General features: G+C 46.2%; 2 protein-coding genes across 8 annotated transcripts in view; one reads left to right on the top strand and one right to left on the bottom strand.

Annotated features, from left to right (window-relative positions):
• The window catches only part of LOC115577281 (gamma-aminobutyric acid receptor subunit beta-3-like), a 70,129-nt gene that overhangs the window by 31,462 nt on the left and 23,792 nt on the right, over nt 1-14,875 (bottom strand). For 2 of the 6 annotated variants that reach the window (XM_030410261.1, XM_030410262.1), the window contains exons 2-4: nt 11,619-11,666; nt 9,498-9,589; nt 9,299-9,366 (exon numbers count right to left, since the gene is read on the bottom strand). In XM_030410261.1, coding sequence (XP_030266121.1) covers nt 9,299-9,366; nt 9,498-9,589; nt 11,619-11,666 — 208 coding nt within the window. Of the gene's footprint in view, nt 1-9,298; nt 9,367-9,497; nt 9,590-9,744; nt 10,367-11,618; nt 11,667-12,019; nt 12,037-12,219; nt 12,243-14,875 lie in introns of those variants that run through there. The other 4 variants (XM_030410264.1, XM_030410265.1, XM_030410263.1 and 1 more) reach the window with 4 other exon arrangements.
• The window catches only part of LOC115577283 (gamma-aminobutyric acid receptor subunit alpha-5-like), a 35,752-nt gene continuing 31,837 nt past the window's right edge, over nt 10,961-14,875 (top strand). The window contains exons 1-3 of one of the 2 annotated variants that reach the window (XM_030410269.1): nt 10,961-12,283; nt 13,578-14,104; nt 14,687-14,768. In XM_030410269.1, the coding sequence (XP_030266129.1) occupies nt 14,086-14,104; nt 14,687-14,768 (101 nt within the window). In that variant the 5' untranslated portion in view covers nt 10,961-12,283; nt 13,578-14,085. Of the gene's footprint in view, nt 14,105-14,686; nt 14,769-14,875 lie in introns of both variants that reach the window. The other variant, XM_030410268.1, reaches the window with a different exon arrangement.

Consider the following 14,875-nt stretch of genomic DNA (forward strand, 5'->3'; position numbering starts at 1 on the left):
TAGCCTCCATCAATCCCTTACAAATGACTAATGTCTTCTACGCTGCCTTGTTTTCACCCTTATCACATCAGTCCCCCCACCCGTCCTCCATCCCCGCCGTCTCTCCACGAGCCCTGCCGAGCTCTAGGTATGCCTTTTCCATCTCCCGCCAGAGCATCAGCAGGTGGGCAAGCCCAAGCGAACAGTACACACACACACACATCGCGAGGCATAAATGATTTAAATTAACCGTGTAGCCTGTACAAACACGCGGCCAAGGAATCCTCATCAATCTTTCATGGAAACAATCAGATTGAATTTCAGATGAGCACGAGCGCAGGTCTGCATCACCTGCCCTGGAACTTTCCTTTAAGGAGGGAGGTGGGCTCGGATTTTTCTATGAACTAGGACTGTGGATTATGAATTATTGAGGAGTCTCCACACATGGGTTCCCAACGCGCGCAGCTTTTACCACCGCTGTTTGGCCATTAGCGTATGTTTCCAGCCGAGATAATGACGGTGACCAGTGGAAGTGATTTCCAGCAAGCCTCTCAATTATTCAATTAACCCGACTGGATAATCACTTCCATTTGGGGGGGGGGGGTGTGTGTGTGAGAATTCAGATAAGCAGAGTTTTGGCTGCGAACTGACCCATATTCAATATAATCTCTCTCTCCCCCTCTCTCTCTGTGCAGCGCTAGCATATACCGACTGCTTCGTCGTGATACCGGCAGTATCTAGGAAAATATCCTGCTAACATTGTTTGTCACATGGCATATGCTCTCTGTCCCCGGCATATGCTGGAGCTAGCTCGTCGCCACGGAGCGGCAGCACGATGGGAGCGAGTGGGGGGGGGCAGGTAAACCTGCTAATAAAACAGAAAGGGAATCATCATCATCATTTCACCTGACACGTATCAAAGCTCAGCAGCGGCGGCAACATGAAAAATAAATGGCCGCCCTGGCTAAACTTGTGAAAAAAAAACAAAAAAAAAACGTGATATGATATGTAATCACCGTGTACTCCATATGAACCCCCGCTCAAAGTCGAGCAATTTGAGTCACTTCAATGTAATTTCGGAGCCCTCCCTCGGGATGGCCCTGAGGCAGTGTATCACCGCAGTGCGGGGGAATCCCTCAGCGATGTTCCTACACCCCCCCCCCCCCCACACACACACTCTCCTGCTGCTGCTATAGAATGGTAAAAATAGCACCGTCCCTTATTGAGAGCAAACACGGGGAGGTGATTGAATTGGGCTTATTCCTCTAAACGACAGCGTTGGCCTTCAATATATAGGATAATTTCCTCACTGTCTAATATTCGGTGATGTATCGCCTCATAACGAGGAAAGAGCAGGGGGGGTGGGGGGAAGGGCAATACGGTGACGTGGACCGCATTATCACAGCAGTACACAGTCTTTTTTTCAAATTATTTTTGGTTAATATCATCGTTCCCTTTGAAGATTCTGTTTTGCTTCAAAGAAACTTTTAAACGTACTTTCACGCAAAACCCCTCGTCTTTACTAATTTCCTGGGTTCTTCCATGTAATCGGCTATTTTGGACGTTATTGGAACCTTTTTTTGGGGGGGGGGGGGTCAGCTGTTACATTTGAGGTCGAGGCGAATCAATGTGACCGTAGGAGGCTGCTTTTTCTTTTTTCTCTTCTTTTTAAGCGAATGGTACCAATGAGTGTGTCAAATGCTTGAGTAACAGTTACAGAAAGGCTAAAGGGGGCAAAGCAGGTTTCAGAGGTCTTTTGTTGAGGACGGGGAAAAAGATAAGGTGTGATCTAACCCAGGCCTCAAAGGAAAGAAGGACAGTGGGCGACTACGCGTTTGTCAAAGAAACGGCGACGGGAGCCAGACAAAGACGTATGTGACCTCGTTACGTTACGTGTTCGAATTTCACAAAATGCATGAACAAAACTCTTTATGTTGTACGACTCATTGTCAGATAGACCGCCTGAAAAACACTTACGTTTATCATGCATTCATCTCCATACAATCATAATTCACACATGCAAAATTACTAATTCCTTCGCCATGTCAACCTTTTGGGTTTGATGAGCATATATAGTTTTTGCATTGTATTTTATTTGGTAAGGAAAAGAATATCTCACTGGTACGGCTCCCTCGGAGTTTGTCAGTTTCAAGGTGAACCCCCAGAGTAACGTCACCATCCGCATAAATTGATATTCAAGCTGTTCCCTCTTTATTTTGGTGCATACAGTGCTGTTCTGGTGACACTTCAGAGGCAGCAGTGTCAATATTTATGATTAATTTGGATTCATAACATTCCAACACTTAACAATCTCCAACAAAGTCTCCTAAAAGGGCAGTTTAAGGCCATTTAGTTATGCCAATTCATGTATGCAACAGTCCCGCATTTTGGCGTACTTAAATGTTGCGTTCCCTCCTTCTAATGGCGTACGACTATTGGATATCGGTGCACGCTGGCAGGTTAGGATCAAGGGTTACTAACGTTAGCCCGCAAAGCAGCGCTTGTGCGGAAGACGTGAACAGATTGCGAGCGTCCTTGTCTTTTCTATCTCCGCAAGACAATTAGCAAATGACATTTTGATTCCCGCAGTAATGCAAGAGAAATCCCCACAGCTGAAGACACCATACGGGAAAGTATCAGGCCGTGATGTTTGCATAAATGCCACCAGGGACTTCGGATGATGTATGAGGCTCCTGCAATGGGGCACTTGAAAGCTAGTGGGTAGGGTAAAAATTGGAAATGGGATTGAGCCGCACAGTCTCCAAAAAAATGACCGTTTATCTTTAGAAATGTGTTTTTTATTGCTTCCCCGGTCTGTTAATAACCTTCCAACCCCTGACTTTTATCTTCCAATCCCTCCGTGGTGTCCTGACCTCACGGTTGGCCACGCTCTAAACCTCTGCACCGCAATTTTTCCAAATGATTATCTCATGCATAGCAGGGGCCGAAAAACTGCTCCGTTTCCTGTCGTCTCCCGACTAATGAGTCTGTAATAAAAAAAGACTCTCAACATAAATGTGGAAGGCTATTTCTCCTCCTCAGCCGAGGGTGCGGAAAACTCAGATTCTATTTCTGCGGGGGTCCTCTCTCTCCTCCCCAAACGTCATATATCTGCTGCATCCGTCACAATGAGTGGAAATCGGACTGTTGACTGATGACCTTTTCAACAACCCCCATCATAAATCCGGCTCATAGTTTACCTGCCCCTTTTTATTTGCCACAGCGTAACGACCGCTTGAGTGGCACCGAGAAAGGAAATGAGGCCGGCGCCTGTCAGTATTTTAGATTCCCCAGACCAATAAATGCAGCGTCTTAAAGGTGCACGCGACTCAGCGCCTGTTATCATGGCGGGACCGTAGAGTTAGAACTGGTAGAAGGGGCATTCACACCCCCACCCCACCTTCGATTCATGCGTCCTTTCAGTGGCAAACCAGGAAGTGCCCGCTCTGGTTATTCTAAGTCTTCGCGATCATCACTTCATCCTACAGCGTGCTCTCTCCTGAGGCCAATTACATTCCATCAGGCAGGAAGCCGGATGCCGGATAAAAGACATGGGGGTATATTAAGCCACACTCAGTGCACAGAGAAAAGATATGCTCTTTTTCGTAGCTGGAAGACCTATATAAGATAATTAGGGTGACACAGTTTGTGCATTGGCAACGTCTGATTCCAAGATATGCAGGAGGGTGCCCGGCCTATGGGACCCCTCGATGATTGCGGCACACCTATAGAAGGGTCACCCGGCTGATGTCATAGTCGGCTGATGTCGTCTGGATGCAGGCGTATGTAAAAAAAAAAAAAAAAACAAAAAAACTTGAGAATTGAAACAAATAAAACAAAGGGGAGCCAGTTTTTTGGATTTGCATCTAAAAAAAACGAAAATCCCAAAAGCAAAACAGAGGCTGCGGCAACATTCGGAGAAAGAGAGATCTCTCACCTCTCCATAATGACAGATTTTTTGTCTTTCTGACACCCACGCGCAGCCGTGGGCGTACGGATGACGAGCCCGTTCAGCCTGCTCCTGCAAACTACATTCGCAGTGCAAACTCTGACCAGCTCGCTGCATGAGGAGGTCTGCCTTCATTGTGCCGTAATTGAATCCCGCTGAAATTATCGTGACTTTTCACGAGGCGCAGATAATGGCTCGGAATAAAAGGCCCAGATAGCTCTTAGCGCTGAGAATCACACCTCTTTGTCCGTTTCTGCGAGAGAAGGTTAGGATAATAAAAAAACACGCCTACACACAGTGCCCTTATTTTGCTTTGAAACTTTCTTATTAAGAGTATTACAAAACAATTCGAATGTAGGCAAACACTGCGCTTCATTTCCATCTCCAAACCCTCCGTTAAGCCGATTGTCTGATACCCAAAACCTTTTAATCATCTCTGAGTAGGACTGCGGAGCAGCACTCACAAGTGACACTTCTTTTGTCCAAGTGATCCGTCCCTACAACAACTTTCCAAGTGAGCACAGCCTCAGCACACATAATCTATTTTGCCGTCGCTCTGATCTTGTCCTAGTATGTGTTTCTCATCAGCGGAGCCCCACCGGCACACCGCAAAACAAACCTCCGAGGTAATTAGTGCACCTTTCTCAGACGCTTCAGCATCTGCTGGTGCGGGAGCTCGCGCTCCGCGAAGGCTTCAGAGTCGCTGCCTGACTCGGCCTGCCCCGCCAGGTGGATCCTTTGGACGAGCCAGATGCCGCGTTCACTCGCTGTCTTGCGGGCTCACAGGGTATTTTGATCAGCTTCCACCTCCTCTCTCTGCCTCGCATCTTCCATCCCTCGCCTTCTCTGCGCTCTCCATGTTTTGCTCTCACTCAATAAATCGTTAGATCTTACAGTTCCCCGCTTCCCTTCATGTCTCAAGTCTGCTGATCTGCTGATCAACATCTGATCTGCCCGAGTGTTGTGTCCAGGGAAATTCAAAGGATCAACTCTGGCAAGGGGTGTTGATGAAACAAATTCCCACTGCATGTCAAGTGGAAGTGGAAATTTGTGTTGTATAGAGGTCAGGAGAATATTAAAGTGAGAGGCAGCAAACACAGGTCCACGTGGGAAGTTATCATCAATATTAGGATTAAGGGACTGTACACAAATGATCTGACTTAAAGCTTGACTCTTATAAACTCATTTGAATTGTTTATTCTCCACCAATTTAACCCATCAAAGTCTGTTTACATTGGGAAGTACAAGCATATGTGAAAAAAAATTGATATTTAAAGCCTTCCGTGCCTCCAGAGGGAGCAGCAAGATATTTGAGAAATGGCCTCGATTGATGTCACTTGAGTCAGTGTCGGTGGATCTGAAAACTATGTAAGTATTGTGACAAAAAAAACCTTGGGGGAGAAGTTACATTAAGTGGGACTAGCACAACACTCCAGAAACTCTGACTGATCGGTCATTAATCAAGTTGCATTGTGGGTTATGCGGTACTTTATGACAAGTAAGAGGAATGCCTGTAATGAAAAGATTCATAGCTCTGGTTGTTTGCCATGAATTCTGATCTATTTTTTTTTTTTTTTTTTACATTTTGAGTCAGACAGTGTTAAAGAAGTTGTGCAGAATAAATTGAGCACTCTAATGGAATTATGATTTTCAAAATGGTGAGCAAATGCCCACGTGAGGAGAAATTAGCTAGCTCCAAGTTAGCTAACATAACAAAGTAGTGAATATTCTAGCTGGTCTCCATTTTTGAAATAGTATATGAAAGGCCACATAATGATATAGACCATCTTAACGGTCCGGTATGTAAGGATTTCTGTTGAAAACGTGGAGAAAAAAAAATAGCATTCAAGAAACAACAAAGGTGTCATATAGATGTATTTTGTTGCAGACACCTGTACTGAAGTTAGCATGCTAACCAGCTAGCTCTAACCCGTACTGCTTTGCAATGCCACTCTGAGCCTCACATAAGGACCGCTATTTGCACGGTTGACTGGCTTTTTGGAGGGAGGGACAATTCTTACATATTCACACACACATATTTTACTTTTTGTTTGATTATGCATTCATTTTTCGCCTCCACTCCCTACTAATAATTTGTTTACAGTCCCTTGTGTTGTACTTTAAACTTTCGACCTGCATCGAAGAGGTTTTATATGTTTGTTTCCAACCCATTACAAGGATCAATCAGTCTTTGGACTGCCTGTGAGATCATTCGTTGGACTCGCACTCATATCCCGACTTCACCTTAACACCCACACCCGATGCCTAACCTTAGCCATTTGCCCTGATTCAACTGCAACTTTAACCTCTAATGTCTTTGCCCCTACCGCTGCACCTCACTACCGCCCCTGAGAATGACCCTTTTTCCTACACGGCCCTCAGGTGCTCCATTGTCATCCTTTTCTGCAATGGAAGATCTCAAAGCTCACAAACCCACGCTTAACTCCCAAACTGAGAACAAAAAACCCTCAGGCACTAAACGCTTGTGATTTATTATACAGCGTTGTACCCTTCTGTTCCTCTCTGTGAAAGGGAGAGAACGTCACATCAACCTTAATATTTGGCAGTATTGTTTTCGCAAATCTGCGCTCCTTGTAGAACACGCTGAGTCGAATCCAGGCCTCGTTTCAGCGATCGCAAGCAGTATTTGTCCCAATAAACCCTCAACTTTTGAAACTAGTCTCCCAATTATGCCTGTGGCTCCCACCACCAGACGGGCGAAGTGGATTTAAACGCTGAAGTTTTATTGAAATGAGTGCAAGATGAAGCCTAACAAACTCAAAAATAGTCCCTTGTTTTTTCACAACGGAAACAGAGAGCGCAGCATTCAGTGTTGCTCTGCGGATAAAGCACGGCACTGTCGCCGTCGGAAAACAATAGTGCTCATTATCCGTTTCCTGCTGGATAAATCCCCTCATGCTAAAGCCGCAGACGGTCCCGGCATCGGATGAAAAGCACGCACCAAATGTCAAACGCCGGTGCAAAAAAATAACAAACAGCTTGACCGGGCTTGTTTTGGCTCCGGCGCTGGACGGCGGCCAGCGACCGTCCATCCAGCAAGTGCAGACTCACATGTGCAAGTCCCTCGGTGCACCGGTGGCGTTGAGAAACGGACCTAATTAATTATCAGTTCAAGTGTGAATCTGGGCTTGTTTGATTCCCAGGTTCATCTGCTTGCCTCTGCATGCAGAATAGCCTAGCTGGCTTGCCATTCAGTGTTAGCGACTCAACTGCTGGCAAACAAAGCCTACAGCATGGATCACAAAGCCTCTTCTAAAACTCTGCATACCAGCGCTCCACCAGGACATAATCTGGGTGCACCTAATTATACATTTTAACTGAATTTAATGTAAAGATGGTAAATAGGAATGCAGATCATTTTCTTCATTTCGATCCCAGCACATGCATCGAGAAATGTTTACCTTTTGTCACTGTATGAAAGCCAAGAACAGCCAGCCTCCCCTTATGATATTTTATTGGGTTTAATTTGAATTCAAGACAAAGCTGAACTTTCACAATTAACATTATAGTGCCATAATAACTTAACTTTGGTCAGCACATTTATTTACAAGTAATTTGAACCCGCAAATACGTCCCGAGAGAAGCACAATGCCGCCTTAGCATGACGAAGAAATGTAGATAAATGAGATAAGAAGTCGTCATACCTAAATAACTGAATGTGTCAATTGCCAAAAAAAAGTCCCAAATCGATGGATATGACGGTTCACAAAACAACTTTTCCCACAGTGTGACTGCTGGAAAGCACCAAAGACCAGCATGTTGGATCTTGGGCATCATGTGCTCAACCGTGCTGAGGTCAAGGCACCACAGCTACTTGGTAGGGTTTAAGGGTTAGGGGTTAAGATCACTGTTTGGGTGAGTACTTACTTAACTCAGGTCATGTTATGTAACTGAAGGACTTTTAGTTTCAAACAGAACACGAAAATAACATCCCAAAAAAAATTCAACCATCTCCCTGTTCCAGCTTCTAAAATGTTGCAGCTTTTGTTGCCATCCATAATCTCTGGGCTTCGGACTGTTGATATTTTACAGAGTTGATTGATTTCTCTTGAAAATAATCAGCGGATCATTGATCATAAAAATGGCCGTTGGTTGCAGCAACATATCTGTCGAACACCCTTAACTGAGACTGCAACCTTTCCCTGACCCTTCACCATCGTCCATTTATTGCCAAGAAACAACAAAACGCAGTGCTTCCTCTGCTGGGAGAACTTTTGCTTTGACCAAGCGTCCAGGCAGCAGTTACGCTTCCCACGAAACACATCCAGCAGAACAAAATAGCAGCGTACAAATGGGATTTCCAGCAGACATCGGTTGCCTTGGGGGGTGGTTTGTCTTGACATTGTTTCAACCCAGAGCGTGAGACCATGAAGCCAAAGCCCGCGGTCACCTGCTGAAGAAAACTATTGAGTCGTTCCTATTGATCAGCGCCCACACACATGCACACGCCTCCCACCGGATAAATACTGATCATTTACCAACATGGCGCAGTAAAAAAAAATCTCGCCTTTTTCTCCTCTTTGGAAGATCTGATCGATCAGGAAACCAACATTATAGGTGTGGAACGATCTTGATGCTTGATGGCGAACGCGCAAAGAGGTCGAGGTGGTTTTGCTGACCTGAGTTTGACTCCTGATGGCTGCTGTGCTTTAGTGGCTGTGTTGTGAGAGCATATGGGCTCAGCGGCCATCATCTCCTAATAAAAGCAATGATGGTGACACCAACACCGTGTTGGATTAGAGTCAGACGTGTTGATCTGGAATCGGCGATCGCGGGGGGGCCTTGAGGGCGAACCCAAACCCAATTAGGACCAATTTCACCTGAACTCTAGAAAATCAGATTTCCTCGCCTGCTCCCGAGCAATTTGGGTCATCGTCTGCTGATATTTTAAGAAACAATAGCCTGAAGTTACTCCCTTTTGCATGTGTCAACACATGGGCGAGAGCCGGGCCGTCTGGGCTTCACACAAATTAGCCAAAAATCCAATCAGAGCTCGCCTGATAGCTGGAGAGAGGGGGGGGGGGGGGGACGCCTCCTGGGAAGACGCTCCCTGGAAAACACTCTCGACTGTGGCTCCGGAGGTTTACAAGCCGAGCGAAAGTGAGCGTGGAGCGGGTGGACTGTTTTTTTTTTTTGTTTTTTTTTTCCCCTCGTGCTCAGCGTGTTGCATGCGAGGTGAAGATAAAGAGGCTTTACGCTTTACAGGAAACCCAGCCCCATTCATCCGAGCTGCACATAATGGAAGGTGGTGGTGGTGGTGGTGGGGGGGGGGGGGTTTAACATCTGCACTTGGGAATCATGCTGGTGTTGGACGCCGGGCGCACAGGGGGGGGTGTAACATCCACTCACCATGTTGACTTCTGACACCATGTCTATGCTGGCCACGTCTATGCTCATGCCGACCGCAACCGGGGCCCCTGGAAGAGGTCAGAACAGCAGAATTATGGGTACGGCCCCCTCTACACCTGACCACAACACTGGCGGATGGCGGCAAAAATGAAGCAGGGGAGGGAAAATGACAATGGAAGTGAATAAGAGGGGCACGTACCTCCAAAGTCCGGCCTCAGTCGGATGTCATACCCCTTCAGGAGTTTATCAACCGTCTCCTTCACGAATGACATGTTGCCCGGTTCATTGACGCTGGAAAAAAGGAGACAAGAGGGAGGGAGGGAGGGAGGGGGGGAGAGAGAAAACACATCACCTTGGCTCCTGAATCAATCAGCTGGGGCAATAACCTTGACTTACTCTCCCCAAATGACACACACAAGAAAAAAAAAAAAAAAAAGCAAACTCACCTTTTCGCGCAACACACAATCGAACCGACAACCAGTGCGGACAAGACGCGAAACTGACGGACCCCGTGCAAAGCAAACATCACCCTTTCTTTCTGTCTGATTTCCCTTTTTTTTCCCCCCCTCGTTGTTTACAACCGCACCAGCAAGCACCACCACCAGCAGCAGCAGGAGAAGAAGAAGAAGAAGCAGCAGAGTCCCCCCCCCTCCTCCTCCTCCAACCTCAATCAACAGTGGAGACGGTTCCGGACGCTCCTCGGATCAGAGTAAATCCATTGATTTGCCCAAAAGGAAGGAAGAGGGGGGAGAAGAAGAAGAAGAGGGGAAAAAAAAAAAAAAGTCGAGGAAGGAGGAGGAGGAGAAAAAGTCAGCAGCGAGCCGCGGACGGAGTTGACATGGCCTCTCTCCCTGTGCGCGCTGGATCGTGGCTCCGCGGTTCTCCTGGCGCGTCTGGCTGCTGCGAGCAGGAGAGGCTGAAGCGCATATTGATGAGGAGGGACGCTGCTGCTGGTGGCGGTGAAGGCACTCCGCTCGTTCAAGTCAGAGACGGAGCCCGACACTTCCACACTGTAAAAAATAAAAAATGGAGCCACCAGTAGCTGCAGTACGGTCTGTGTACCCAGGGGGAGGTCAGGGTTTTTATATGTGGGTGGGGATATCCCAGCAGGGACAGTGCTGGGCTCAGTTTCCCATCTGAATCAACTTGTTTTTTCCTGTAAAACGTGGTGAATATGGACGTTTTAAAGGGTCACTCCAGCTAATTATCATTTCCCTAAAACACTGGATCCTACATTTCCCATAATGCAGCATTCCAATATACTCTCCCTAAGTGGTGAATGATCATCGCTGGTCTCAAATTTTGTACTGCAGGCTCTGGGTTTAACATTTTAAGCCTCAAGCTCGATTCAAGATCACCTTGATGACATCACTGGGGTAGTTTCTGATGACATCATCAGGATTATTTTGGAGAAAATGATGGAACATTATGGAAAAGCAGGTACTTCCCATGATGCATGACTGCGTTTACTATAAATTATTTGAAAACTTTAATAGTTTTTTAACAAGTGAGATAAATAAAAGTGTGTAAATTAAAGGCAGTTAAAGGGGCACTGCGTAGTTTTGGAGACGAAATGCAAACCATGAGTTTTAATATTTACAATAATAATGAGGTAATAGTACAATCTCATAAGTATTTACCTTTAACAAGCTGTTCTGAGAGGAAAACAAGGTCCTCAGAACACTGTTTGAATCTAGAAAGGTGGCAGGGTGCGCCACATTTATTTAGGCATTAAAAACAGTCAATGAAGATTTCTCTCTTCTGATTAAAACATCTTTACCTAAAGCTATGGCCCTTTAGACAATCTTACCTTTTCTGATTACTTTTACTTTAGAGGTCATGAAACAGGCCACAATTTCTTGAAAACAATGTGTTTTTCTCATGAAGAAATACAACATTTGAACATTGATCAACTCCACCGAACTCTGTTGTTCACACTCTCATTTTTTACAGTGTTCCTCACACCATCCGCGCCAATCCCCTTCCCCCGTGGTTCCTATAAAAATGGCGGGACCTGAGCAGTATCGAGCAGGGGGGCGGGCTGCCTTCGTCAACCCATTCATCGATGCTTGTGATTGATTGTGCCGTTAATCGCCTGTAATGGCCTCCTTCTCCTTGTCAAAAAACAAACAAAACAAAACTGTGTGACTCCACCATTAATAATTCAGGTTTTTTGGGGGGAAAGTCGTCAGGAATCCCACGGATAATTGGGACCGCGTGCGTGCTTCTGTGCGGGCGCGCGACACACAAACACACACGCACAGGGGGCGTCATTAATAAATGAAACGTGTGTGTGTTGTGTTGTTGTGACATCTCCTACCTCGTGTCATAGATGGCGAACAACTTCTTGTTTCCGTCAACAGCGTTCCTGGAAGAAAAAAAGGGGGAGAGAAAGGGTGATGACATCATTAATAGTTAAGTAGGGTTTAACCAATGAAGACGGCCAGAGGCGGGTGATTGTTCAGCTCATTAACATAAACAAACATCTTCATCGAGGACAGATTTATTCCTGTTGTCATTTGATGACGTGTGAAGTGTGTGTGGTTGTTGTTGGTTCGACCCTGCCTGGCCGTGTTGTGTGTGTGTTGTGTTGTGTTAGGTGATGTGTGTGTAGCGGCTGTTGAATCATCATTAATCATGAATGTGAAACAGTGGGGATGCCTGCAGGGGGAATTATTGAAAGGCAGTCGATTTTACACACACGCACACACACACACACACATCTCCGTATCGTTTCTTCTTCCCCTCGCGCGCTCCCCGGCCGGTCACCCCGCTCTCTCTCCGCGGGGGAGCTGTCCGCATCAGGCGCGGTGCTGAAAGGGGAACAAGGCGGCTGTTTCCTCACACACGTCCGCAGACTTCGCATCTCCAGACGGAGTGAAGACAAACTGCGGGGAGGTTAACTATCAGACACTAATTACCGTCGACGAAACATGGAGCTCGGCTACCCTCTTATGGCAACCGTCAGGATGAGAACAAGTTTCGGTTTGAGACTTCACTTTCATTCACTTTCAGATTCATAACTCTGGACTGTTTGTTTTTTGTTAGTGTTTTTTTTGTTCATGTCGTTCAATATGTTTTCCAGGTTTCATATTATGCTCCTCTGGCCCCTTCATACGCACATGAAACTAGTCAGTCACCCCTTCAGCAGCTGGAGGGAACAATCACACCAGAGCATGAATTAGCGTTGGCCTCTCAGTTTTTCTTTTTTCCTGTAGCACATTTTATTTTTGTGTAGGCCAGTGAGTCCTAGTCAAAGGTATTTGCTTCTCCAGTTCTGCAGGGGGTAAGTTCCACTTAGGTGGGGAAATTGTTGAGCAAAGGCTAGCTCAGCTAATTATAGGAAATATTTTAAAAGTAAGTAAGTAGTAACTTTAGCTGTGGAAGCTAACCTTAGCTAGTAAGCTAGCAGATAACAGGACGCTAAACGTATTCTTGAAGCAGTCGGGGAATGAACAAACAGTGGAAATAATTGCCTAAAAGTAATAGATAAAAGGTTGAAATATGTTTCTAAAAGTAGTTGACAAACATTTTAAATAGCTGGAAGTAATAACTTTGATAAATAATTTAAATATTTGAATAAAAGTAAGCTGTAATTCTCAGCTAAATGGTTGAAATAGTTAGCTAAGCTAAAAGTAAAGGCTAGAAGTAGCCCTGACGTGTAACTTTAAACGGTTGAAAGGGTTAGCTTTTAGCTAATAAAATAGCTTTAAGTAGGCTAATACCTTGAATAATGGTTGAACAAGTTAACTAAAAGTAATGGATAACTGTTAGCTAAGCTAAAAGTAGTATTAATAAACGGCGAAAATGGTTCGCTAAAAGTTAATAGTACTTAATATGGTAAATGTTTTAAATAGGCTGATAAAAATTAAATGACTGGAAGCAATGTAGCCTATAAAAGATTAAAGTTGGTAAGTTAGGTAAATCAATGAATTAACAGTTGAATGTCTTAAGGTTGTGGCCAGTTAGCCTGGAGGAAATAGCTAGCCTTACTTGTATATTAGATGCATCTTGTATATTAGATAACCTCCATGTATACATGAACGACTTATTAAACTCATCTGAACTCTGCTTTGTGTGAAACATAAAGACTTTCTGTATATGTGACGGTGTTGAATGACGTTCAGTTTATGGACATGGCAGGTACAGGAACCTCCTCTCTTACAGACCATACAGCGACAGGCTTTTATAAACCCGCACCTGATTTTGTTCACATCTGACTCCCCCCCACCCTCCCTCCTCCATCTCCTCCACCACCTCCTCCTCCTCCTCCTTCCAGCCCTCCAATGGGGAGCACCTATTATCAGATTATTAGCCTCCGCTGCAGCACTTCATTTCTCTCGCACCGGCAGTAGGCGGCGGAACACAAGAGGCGGAATAAAACAGACGACGATGTTGAGTGAGCCCGGTGTGCCCCCCCGCCGAGGCTGCTGCTGCCGCTGCTGCTGCTGCTGGCGGACTGGAGCGAGGAGGCAGCCCGTGTGATGCCGCTGCTGCAACACCTCTGGAGGCAGGATGCAGGAGACGCGGTGCGGCAGGCACTGAGCAACCCCGAGGAAGAGGCGGCGTTAGCCTATAGGAGGAGGCGAGCAGACAGACTACTACAGCACCGCCTGATGGGGAACCGCTGACCGAGAGAGAGAGAGAGAGAGAAGCGAAGGAGAAAGAAGGAGGGGGAGACAACCGACGAAGCCCCCCCCCCCCCCCCGTAATCGTCCAGTTTCAGCACGGCTGACGGAGACCCCCAGCCTCTCCAGTCGCTGCTTGAGGAGGGGGAAAATTAAACCATGGTGGCTCTGCATTCAGGTAACCCCCCCTTTACTTAACCTCCTTCAGCTAATGGGAATGGGAATGAGATTCATATGTTTTTTTTTTTTTTGGTGATGGAGAGAGTGGGGAAAAAAGGTGATGTTGGGGAAGGGGGGGTGGAGAGGTGTGTGTGTGTGTGTGTGTCTGGCCCATATGTATTGTAATGTTCCAAACGCAGTGCATGGGGGGGATCACATTGCAGGAGACAGTCCCCCCCCCCCCCCCCCCCCCCCCCCCCCCCCGTTTTGTGTTTGTCTTATCTGTAGATATCCCAGCCCTGTGTAGTGTGTGTGTGTGTGTGTGTGTGAGGCAGATGTTTTGGATGTGGAAGAGTTGCAGATTGCAGCCTCATTGAGCAGAGATTGTCCCGCCGCTTGATTCAGTGATTCCTTGTAACGGTCCGCCTCTGTATGCAGCCGGGGTGAAGAGTTTCTTTGTGCCCGAGCCGGACTGCTTGCTTGCTCATTCAGAAGAGGAGAGTGAAACCTGTATTTGGGTTCCTGGCTGTGAGGATTTTGTGATGCATTTTCTTTTTTTTCTCGCTCTCTCTCTTTCCCTGCATGTGGATGTGTGTCACAGCTCCCAACAACAAAGTGGGCAGATTTTCAGTCATGGCGAGGCTCGTCCTTTCCCTCCTGCTCCTGTGCGGATGCCAAAATAGGTAAACTAAAAAGCTAAACGTGTGGAACAGTTGCTAAAAAGCCTATTGAGCAGCAGCACAAGTCTGCTTACTACAAAATGTCTACAAAAATGTTGATTTTTTTTTTT

Source organism: Sparus aurata, chromosome 24 (assembly GCF_900880675.1).
Source record: "Sparus aurata chromosome 24, fSpaAur1.1, whole genome shotgun sequence".
Classification (NCBI taxonomy): Eukaryota; Metazoa; Chordata; class Actinopteri; order Spariformes; family Sparidae; genus Sparus; species Sparus aurata.